At 47.3% G+C, this 10,973-nt stretch overlaps 1 protein-coding gene across 1 annotated transcript; it reads right to left on the bottom strand.

Moving 5' to 3' along the window:
* Nucleotides 1–5,170: 5,170 nt before the first annotated feature.
* On the bottom strand, nt 5,171–7,611 carry LOC105900757 (four-jointed box protein 1-like). Its single transcript, XM_012828116.3, has one exon. It carries the CDS (start codon nt 7,230–7,232, stop codon nt 5,946–5,948), a length of 1,287 nt encoding a protein of 428 aa, XP_012683570.1. The 5' UTR covers nt 7,233–7,611; the 3' UTR covers nt 5,171–5,945.
* Between the last annotated feature and the right edge of the window lie 3,362 nt (nt 7,612–10,973).

Here is a 10,973-nt window from a genome sequence, read left to right as displayed (position 1 = left end):
TCCGCTGGCTGCTGCAGCCATCACCACACCATAACGCTCTGACATTTTCCATATGACATTTCCAAGTCACGTCTTTTGATTTGCTCTCATCTCTTTTTTTTTTGTCTCCTCTGCACAACAAAGCCTTTGGAAAATGAATGACATTCAGATGTGGAAGCTTCAGTGCAGGTTCTGCTATGAAGGCTCACATGCTACATCATTCATTCATTCATTCATTCATTCATTCATTCATTCATTCTTTACCAATTGCTGGTCTACAGCTGTCTTTAAAAGGACTGGAGTTACCTATCTGTTCTTCAGCTTTCAGGTGCTGACATTTCAATGTTCCTCTCATCCCCCCGACCACCACCAGTTTGGTCCCTGTCTAGTTGTCAAGGGAGTGGGCAGGGTCTGCAAGGGCATCGATGCCTTGACTGAAGATGGGCCCCACGCCAAACACTCCATACACATTTCTAATGAATTCTTATCTTGCAACTTGTTTAATTTCACTCCTGCTTCCTAAAGCACATATTTAACATGAACACATATTTCTCTGAACTACTAATGGGGGGAGGGGGAGAGGGGCAGGCTTCAGCACCAAGATTCCAGGAAAATAAATACGTCCGCCAAACAACAAACTTTGTCCTAAAACTCCTGGAACTTGTAATCACAGGCCAAAAATAGACCGTGATTCATAGGGCTATCATAATATGTATCCCCTCTGCCACAAAAACATGAATATCTGAAAGAGATAAAGGGTGAGGGGGCAAGAGTGAAAACAGATGCCAAGGGGTCAGTAATGTAACACAGAATCACAGATTGAATCTTGCTCTGCCAATGTGGGAAAAAAAAAGATGATGAAGTTGTTTATCTCTGTCACGGGAAAAAGCAGCCTTTAATCTTTATCATAATCTACAAATGCTGCACAGGGAGACATCTGGGCAAATGCCCCACAAAACACTCTCTCTTTCAAGAAACAACTGGATTTGCAGAAATGCCCCGGAGCTTAGGGGGTGTTTTTCACATGACAACACACACTCGCCATCTGCTTCTCTTTCGCACGTTCACCCTCACACACTCACATACAGACGCAAACAGACACACACACACACACACACACACACACACACACACACACACACACACACACACACACACACACACACACACATACAAGAGACCTCCAGAGAGAAAACACAGAAAGGAACAAGGAAGCAATGTCACTATGGAATCAGTCCTATTTGCAGTGAGGGAAACCTTCATCCACTACCACACTAAGTGGCGGCCTTTCCACTCCCACTTTCATCTCCCAGGAACCGCCCCCCCCCCCCCCCCCCCCCCCCCCCCCCCCCCCCCCCCCCAGCCCCAGCCCCAGCCCCAGCCCCAGCCCCAGCCCCAGCCCCTACCCTGGGCTTCCAGGCCTCAGCAGGCGGGCCCAGGCCCCACGGCACCCGGCTCCCTGCCCAGTCGAGCATGGCAAAGTGACTTGCTGTGCTATGCATGTTTCGTAACAAAGTCACCCAACTCTCACGTAATCAGTCACAGAGCCCCACAGTGCTGAAAGAATGCCAAACACGCTTGTCTCCAGCCCAGCACGACCCATTTCCTCTGTGAGGAACTCCCTCATTGGATGCCTTGGCTATAGGGCCTCCACTCCCTCAATCTCTCTTCTGCCTTTCATGAACTGACATCTTTGGCAAAAGTAATGTTCTTACTAGGGTTGGATCACAGCAGTGGGGATGCTCTATGGTAAATACTCAGTGTTATCTTTTCCCTTTTAACTTGGCATAATGAGCCAGGGAATAAATCCTTCTTTGTTCCATTTCATAATCTCATGTTCCATAGCTGGTTCAACTTGCCTGGTTTGTGTAGATTTGAATGGTGTTTTTGAATGGTGATGCTTCTGTCAATGGTGAGTTAGAGAAAGAGAGAGAGAGAGAGAGAGAGAGAGAAAGATAGTACAGCATTCAGCTCTCTACCAAACATGAGGGAAATGAATGGAAGTCTATGTGATCCATACACCCAGAGCAAAGGGTTGACTGAAACAGTGAAAGTGAATGGCAAATGAAAGCATGGTGCTTATAAGCATTGTCATAACCATAAACAGCATGTAGGATTAGTGGGTTCTACTAGAAACGTTTAGTATTTTATTTGTTTTTTCAGTTTCCATGTCTGTGGGAGACACATCTTTTTTTTCTAATGAGGAAACATTGCCCAGATATTTAACGATCATTTCACAAAATTAAAAATCATTATAATTACCCTGTTCAATAACTGATCTAAAAACATGTCAGTGTATTGGGAATAATCCTTTTACTCAACCTGTTAAAATGTTTAGTTTATTTCCCCTCCGGAGCGCTTTTGCACCAAGAGGAGATATGCTCTCAACATGTCAGAAATACCAATGTCAGAACAGTGTGTGGGAGAGTAATGCAAGATGGAGAGCCTATTAAAAAAACCTTTTCTCTCTCCAGTGGCCAGTGTGGTAGTAGGGTGCAGAGTACAGTCTATACTGGAGAATGGCATGTATGCTTTTCAGATGTATAGATTGGTTGAGAGGGAAATGTCACACTCTGCTGCAGCTCAGCTAATGTAACAGATGAGTCTCTTGCTGGAAGCGTTCTGGACTGTCCATTAGTGCGTTGGATATGTGTAAGTCGGTGTGTGTGTGTGTGTGTGTGTGTGTGTGTGTGTGTGTGTTCAGAGATATGGGTGTGCCTGCAAAGTGTGTGCGTATGCACAGATGTATCTGTTGGTCTTTCTGTGTGCACTAGTGTATATAGAAAGATGTGTGTGTGTGTGTGTGTGTGAGAGAGGGAGAGAAAGTGTCTGTGTGTGTGTGTGTGTGTGTAGATCCTCTCTCCACACATCCTCTGGAATGCCCGCTATGTGTGTGGCTGGCTGGCCGGCGGTGTCCGGAGCGGAAGGCAGTGTGTGTTTACCTGCTGTCTGAGCTGTGCTGGGCTGGGCTGGGCTGTGCTGGGCTGGGCTCAGTCATGCACACAGACAGGGGGAGAAGACCCTGACCCCAGATAGCTGAGGAGCTCAGATGGAAGGAGATAAACCCTCCTGGGGCCTCCGTCAGGAGAGAAATGCATTCTTACCAGGAGGAAGAGCAGGGGTGGGGGGGGGGGGGGGGGGGAGTTTCCTGGAGGGCTGGGCTGAGCAAGGGTGGTGCTCATTCAATGTGTGTGTGTGTGTGTGTCTATCTGTATGTGAGTGTGTGTGTGTGTGTGTGTGTGTGTGTACACGTGTGTGTGTGTGTGTGTGTGTGTGTGTGTACACGTGTGTGTGTGTGTGTGTGTATGCATGGGTCTGTGTCTGTATATGTTAAAGGGGGTGATTGCACTGGGTGGGGTGCTAGACAGTCTCAGCATGAAGCCTGACACACACACACATACACACACACACACACACACACACACACACACACACACACACACACACACACACACACACACACTTTCTGCTGGGGCACCAGCTTACTCAGCTACAGCTTTAACCTCAAAAGTAATTACCACAGACACAAGATGGTACAATAAAACATGCAAGGTTTCTTCAGAAGAAAAAGTAATTAAAGTCATTAAAGCCTAAACTTTCATTTTCTTTTTTTCCCTCCGTCGGTATAGCAAAGGCAGTGGGAGGCAAAGCCTATGCTGAAGGCAGAGAAGGAAAGGGTGTGTTTGTGTGTGTGTGTGTGGGGGGGGGGGGGGGTGTCTTGTCTGCATGGAGCCCAGCTTTGTTTTGTAATCCCCCAATGTCTACAGAACACCATAAATCTCCGCCACCAGGAGCCTGGCAGCCGCAGACGTGCCTGGAGTGAGATGGCTAACCCCGGCCGCACACAGGCCTTGAGCCTGCTGCCACTGCCTGGTGCCACTCTCTGCTTTGTGGTTGTGGGCTGCAGCTCCTTTGCCACAGCGCAGCCCCAGTACAGTAATAGCACGGCTTCAACACTGTCAACAGTAAGACAGTCAAAAATCACACAACACTTTCACTGTGCTTTGTGTGCCCACGCTAAACCAACAGCAAACAGAGTGCAATCAAAACACACAGTCGACACTATACTCTGGAGTAGTACGCACTAACAGCACTGTACACATCTGCTGTAGCGGCAGTGCTGTCACCTTTCTACAGTTATTGCACTGCGCTGTTACAGTGCACTCGCATCAGTCATGACTAAATCTCCTGGCAGCCAAAACAGCTATAGTGCAGTGCTAACAGGCCAGTTACTGCAACTACACACACCTGATCAGAGTCTTCGCTGAGAGCAAGGAGATCAATGGCCTTTTCTTCTTGCTGCGTGCGCTGGGGTCTGCATTTCTCGGAGCCCGGGCTGCTTAAGCGCACCGTCTTTCGAGGAAGAAGCATTTATCTCCGTCTTGTTTCTCCGAGTCCCCGCGGAGCGAGCAGCAGTACAAAGCCCTAAAGGCAGGAACAAACGTGCTGCCGTGTGGTTGCTGAGAGAAAACAGATGAAGGTGAGAGAAAGATGGAGTGATATAGAGAGAGGGAGAGGAAAGGAGAGAGAGAGAGAGCTGAGGAATGAGGCGGGGGAACTTCAAAGGGCTTTTGAGAATTTATATCTTTTGCCATTCTCAGTGGTCTGTAAGGAGAGGCCTCAATAGAGAAGCCAAAATGAACACGGCCCCAAAACAGCTTTTGCCTCTTGGTGCAGCATGGTACAACAACAAGTGCAATCTGAAAGCCAGATCCCAATGACATGCACTGAAGTCATTAGACCCACAACAAAAGGCTTTCTTCTCATATGGTCAATCAAACGGCACCACAGTTTTCTGCTGCTGCCATTGTGTTTTGAATAAAAAAAAATAGATCTACCTCCTTCAGCTAATGCTGTCATTTTTCATGCCAGCAAGTAGCATTTTGTAAAAAAAAAAAATACCAAAAAAAAACCTCTCCACTTCTACACAGTGACAAGGTGGATACAAAGGCACAAAAGATGACCTTTCTCTGGATACTGGCTTCCAGGGAACAGTGGACAGACCAGAAGAACTCTGAGCTTGTGCTCAGGGTCACAAGCCTGTGAGGAGGGGTAAAGTTCCTGGGTGACAGACTATGAGGGCCGTGGCATTTAGGGATTACAATAGCAGCACTGTAGAGGCTTTGACTGAGGAGAGGAGTAGGAGACAAGAATGTGGCAAGACAATAATTCTCTTCTACGGTGAAATAACTTGCGTCTCCAATGGTTTTAATAGCAGAGAGGAAACTAGAATTTCATTCAGTAAGAAAAAGGCTTGGAATGTTCAAGTGGAGTTCAATTTCACAATAGAGACATTTTCACAAGGAATTGAAACAAAACAAAAAATGTGGTTGCAGCGTTAAGACTAAAAGCCAGAATTTCACCAGGAAATGTTCACTCAATATGAGGTTGTGATTTTTCAGTAAGCGATTCTGGACAATAAATCAGACAATTATAAAACTGAAAGTGTGCAAAACAGACAGTGGTGAATAATAAAAGAGCATAGATTTGGTGTAAAGCTAACGTTTACCTCACTATTTGTCCAAAGAGGAATTTAAGTTAATGTTTTCCATGTGAACTGTTCTCATATACTAAATGTAAAAGTTATGTAGTAAAACGCTTTATGATGATGTGACAGTTAAAAAGCCACTTTGTTCCTTACAACAGAACACAGTGTTTCGAAACTTGAGTTGGCTGCACAAATCACACTCAGATTCACATCTCCCCACTACATAGCATCACTGAGCAATAGGGACCACAAAACCTTCTATGCCCTTTTTGCAAATCTATATATACATTTAAGGCTTGATTAAATAATAATAAAAAATCTTCACTTGCGCCAAATGCAGAGACCATAAATACATTATGTTCCCCAACAAGAGGTAGTCAGTCAGATATTCATACTTTTATGGTAGGACTAAAATGTTAATGTTCTTTTTCCTCATGTCCGTTTCCAGTAAGGGTGTTTCCACAGCAATATGCCGTGTTTATAACTGACTGTACTTGTCTTTACAATTCAGTATGTGTTTGTACAGTCTGTCGATACGATTTTGCAATGTCCGTGCATGCTCGTCGGACAGAAAGCCCAGTTCTGTGGCTAAAGGCTCCCTGTCCCGGTAGAGCTCGAGCAGCCGCATCCGTGTATCTCTGGAGCGGTGTAAATCTATGATGTGCTGCGCTGTCGCCTTTCGGAACAAACACACTGAGCTCAGGACGGTGCTGTGGTACCGCTCCCACATGTCCAGCACCCGGTACCCGTGCACCAGGCCGGCTTCATTGTCAATGAAAACCAAATCCCCGCTTGGTGTTCTCAGGAGGTTGCTGGTATCCCTCTCCATTACCCGGGCGTCCCATTGCAGACTGAAGAGGTTGCTAACCAGCCTGTCGAAGTTCGCTGTTAGGTAGTCAAATATTATTAGATCAGTCCACTGTACAAGCTCGAGCAGTCCCGCAATAGTTTTGTTCTCAAGCTCCGGCAACAAAGGATGAAGACCCCTGCTCTCCTGCCGCAGAGGTGCAGGTGTAACGACTCCTGTGAGGTTTGCGACCCATTCAGTTAGGGACACAATTGCTCCCGCCGACCACTGCAAGCCATCAACTCTCTGCCTCACAGAGCCCCATTGTTCGCCGTCAACGTCCAGTCGGGAGAGGATGATTGGCGGTATGTTTGTGATGCCGAGGAGATTAGCCAAGTAATAGGACAAAGTTTCTCCTTGTATCTGGTCCGCGTTTATCCCATAACGCACACATGCTTTACTGCCGTCTGAAAAAGTGGCCAGCTGGTTAGAAACCCTGCCGCAGCCTGACTCCAGTGAGACAACGAGGTTGCCCCGGGCTCTCTGTCTCCACGTCCGGGCATGTTCTTCACTAAAGCCTACGGGGAGATGATCGTCCAGTCTCTGACTCCAAAATATTCCGTCTTCAATTATCTCGCTAAAACGCAGGGCGTCTCGTTTATTCGATGTCATTTTAGTTACATGTGTATGGTAATTCCTCTTTACTATATTAGCAGGTTTCTCCTTGGTATTACTGGAATTATGACTGTCTATTCTGTTATAGTGGTGCGATTTCTGAGCGGCTGGGACAGTGAGAAGTGCTCGGAAAGTTCTTGCAGAAAGGTCCGCAGATTTACTGTAAGCGAAAAGAGCTCCTGCTCCATGAAACCCCCGTTTTTGTCTTCCCAGCCTGTCTTCTAGTCTGCTCCAGACGTAGAGCACACACGAACAAGTGCACAGCAAAAACAGGGCAAGTAAGTTCGCCGACACAAACCTCATGGTTGCTTAATATTTTCCTCTTATGACAAAAAGAAAACACACGACCTCTACCACGAAGGCTGAGGGAAGAATATTCCGAATTTCCCACCGAGACCTGGATCAGCGCTGTATAAAACGTCCTGGGCACATGCCCCGGCGCCCGCTCGCGGAGTGAGTTTGGCTGTTTGGATAACCACAGGGCGCAACGACCAAAATCAAACGCGTCTTCATGGTAAACTGGGTAAAATCCAAATTCTTATGAAAAGGAAAGACCATTCACTGCCAATGGGTCAGGCTGCTTCCTGGGCGAGCCTTATTAGTCCAAGAGTGCTGCAGCGCTTCCATCAGCTGCCGACGACTCCATCGCTCAACTCAGCACTCAGTTTGACCGGAGTAGCTCCGCTCGGAGATAGACACTGGGCTCTGCGGCACGTGACTCGAGCAGTGAGAGCTGGTGGCGTATCGCGGAAGCCCGTGGGGTTTCAAAGCAGTGAGAGTGGGGAAACGGCGAAACCTTGTGTTCAGGAGAAAGTGGGCGGTTACGTTTGAACCTTACTGGTATTTCGAAATTTAAGTCAGGGCCTAATGTGGATGCTATCTTGTCCCAAAGAGTCAATGAGATTCTTCTCAGGCATGACAGCCTAACAGTATAGCCTAACAGTATTGCTGTTATAAATGTTAGCAGTATTTGTACTGGCAATGACAATTGATGAGCTTATTGTTACCTCCCTGGTGGACTATATGGACAAGTATGTTGCCCCATGGAAGGCATTTATTTGACAGGCTAAGGGCTTTGCCCGAGAATTAGAGAGACTGAGTCTATCTCCAGAATTTAATTGAATTTTGCAGGCACGAGAAATGAGGTCGAAATTTCTATCTAAGCTTGTTCCCAGGGTTTCATTAGAAAATCCTGTGTAACAAAACTGAAATTAATTGCCTTCTTAATTAGCTATTCACACAGTTTCTTTTTCCCCTCCACCACCCCTACACACATACACACACACACACACTCCTTTTCTCTCATTCACAAACTCACACAGACACACACAGACGCAAAGTGTAGATGTATGTGTAAAAAAGCATTCTTTCACCTCAAACACTCTTTAATTTAGCCCTTGTTTCACAGTCAGGCAGTTCAGATTCTTAAGTTCTTAATCAAATTAACTGGGTCGTTTTTACTCTGGCACAGGCATACCAATGTGCTTGAGTCCACAATACACAGTCTCATACTGATTGCCCAATTACCAGTCAGAAATAACCCAGTCTAACAGAATAATGGAGTTTTCTGAGACCCAGAGAGCACATCTGCGTTCACTCGCTCTCTGTCTTTTTCTCTCTCAGACACACACACACACACACACACACACACACACACATACACACACACACACACACACACACACACACACACACACACACACACACACACACACACACACACACACACACACACACACACACACACACACACACACACACACACACACAAACACACACATGCATGCATTGTGTTAAGGGAATGCTAAATCTAGAGCATGTTAAGGCAAAGTAAAAGTTGCTAGACGTCTGCGAATGTCCGATTTGACATGCCAGAGGAGACCGAGGCTACTCCTCAACATGCTCACTGTGTTTAGTGCGAGCACAGGCTTGCTCAGATATCAAACCTATCCATTTCCTGCCATCTGTCAGCCTGCAGTCTGCGCCCCTCCCAATTAGGCCAGGGCCCATCCCATCCTCTCCCCCGTCCCTCCCTCCCTCCCTCTCTCACTCGCTCGCTCTTAGCAGAGAAATGTGCCCTCTCAACAAGACAGGATTTGAAAACAAATGTGCTGTCCGACCCCCCCCCCCCTCGCAACCTCCTCCTCTTTCTCTCTCTCTCTCTCTCTCTCACAGACACACACACACAGACACACAGACACACACACACACACACACACACACACACACACAGACACACACACACACACACACACACACACACACACACACACACACACACACACACACACACACACACACACACACACATCACTCCATGACTCCGTCTGTCACCCTGACCGCAGTCACAACCCGAGCCCGGGAGCCTACCCCCACAGCTGCCCTGCTGACTGCCCAGCCTTGCACTCGTCCTGTCGACAACAATCCCAAGCATGTGCCTGTCAGCCTGCTCACCAACAACAACCCAAATCCCTGTGACTGTGAGTGTGAGTGTGCTGCCGGTAGCCAATGCCTACTTCTCCTCCTCGCCACTACCACGCCCACCAAGTAGCCTCATCCATACCCAGACAGCAATGCCAATCCCACTGGGGTTTGCCACCCACCCTGCCACCACAGACAGCAATGCCAATCCCACCGGGCCTACCACCCACCCTGCCACCACAGACAGCAACTGAGATCCCAGTGTCTGCTATCTGTGGGACTGTTTCCACTGTGCCCATTTTTCATTTTCACAGTTGCCATGCCCACCCCCTTGCCTCATCCTCCTATACCGCAGTGCCAATCCCGCCTGCACCTGCCACCCACCCTGCCACCCTGCCACCACAGACACAACACAACCCGACACTCCTGTCCCGTGTCTTTCCTCAACCACAACCACAACCTGATACTGATCCCCCGGGGCACCCCAGACCACAGCTTCCAGACTTCGAGTTCTCGCTCCAGCCTGTGATGCGGGCGTTCCTCTCGCGACCAAGAAACAAAACCAGAGAGCCCGTCCCTTTCTAAAGGTTAGAGCATGCGCCGGAGTCATAACTCATCCTCCTTATGCTCGCCACCACTCTCGCTTAGCCTGAATAATGGATGCGCAGGCTCGCCATTAGCACTGAAAGCTACCATCATTTCACTCCGGCTGACAATTACTCATGCTAAAGGCCGTTAGGCAGCGGCGGGGGCCGGGGGCCCGAACACGCCACATTAATACATTCCCTGCTGTCAACCTGCGTTGTGTGCAGTGGCACTCAGATTGCCAAGGATGAAACAGAGATCTTGAGAGAGAGAGAGAGAGAGAGAGAGAGAGAGAGTGACAGAGAGAGAGAAAGACAGTGTGTGTGCGAGAGAGAGAGAGAGAGAGAGAGAGACGTCCTCAACCTGAAACATTTTGTGTATGTGAAAGGGACAGAGGAAACTGACTGTGAGAATTCTAGCAACAGGATGAAGCACTGCATGAGGAGAATGTGCACTATAAGAAATAGAGAGAGAATGTTTGTGAATGTTTTATTAAAACTTTTCTTTTTCTTTTTACCACTAGTACTACTTGTAGTTAACACACTTCACATATATGTACACTGCACACACACAAACAGGCTACTTGTATTTCCCAGTACATCTATACTTGCCTTGCTTGTGCTTACACATTCTCTGTATTGTTACATTTAGTTGTATTGTTAGATCATTACATTGTTTGTAAGTACTTAAATACTTAATATAAATATGTATTTAAGCCAATATATCTTATGTGAATGTAAAGATGTAAAGAGTAGGAGAAAAGAGATGGTTTAATGTCAGAGAGAGTGAGAGAGAGAGAGAGAGTGTGAGAGAGAGAGAGAGACAGAGTAAGTGAGAAAGAGAGAGAGAGAGAGAGAGAGAGAGAGAGAGAGAGAGAGAGACAGAGTAAGTGAGAAAGAGAGAGAGAGAGAGAGAGAGAGAGAGAGAGAGAGAGAGAGAGAGAGAGAGAAGTTAACTCACTGTCCTCCATGTTGAAGGGGGGGGGGGGGTCTGGCTGAGCTGAGCGAGAGGAGCAGGTGAGTGATAGATGTCCTCTCT

This window comes from Clupea harengus, chromosome 3 (genome assembly GCF_900700415.2).
Source record: "Clupea harengus chromosome 3, Ch_v2.0.2, whole genome shotgun sequence".
Classification (NCBI taxonomy): Eukaryota; Metazoa; Chordata; class Actinopteri; order Clupeiformes; family Clupeidae; genus Clupea; species Clupea harengus.
The sequence above is the reverse complement of the archived record's forward strand: the minus strand, read 5'-3'. Positions and strand labels throughout refer to the sequence as shown.

Bases quoted from the DNA above. Each gene is read 5' to 3' on its own strand.
- LOC105900757 (XM_012828116.3), bottom strand. From the start codon at position 7,232: ATGAGGTTTGTGTCGGCGAACTTACTTGCCCTGTTTTTGCTGTGCACT.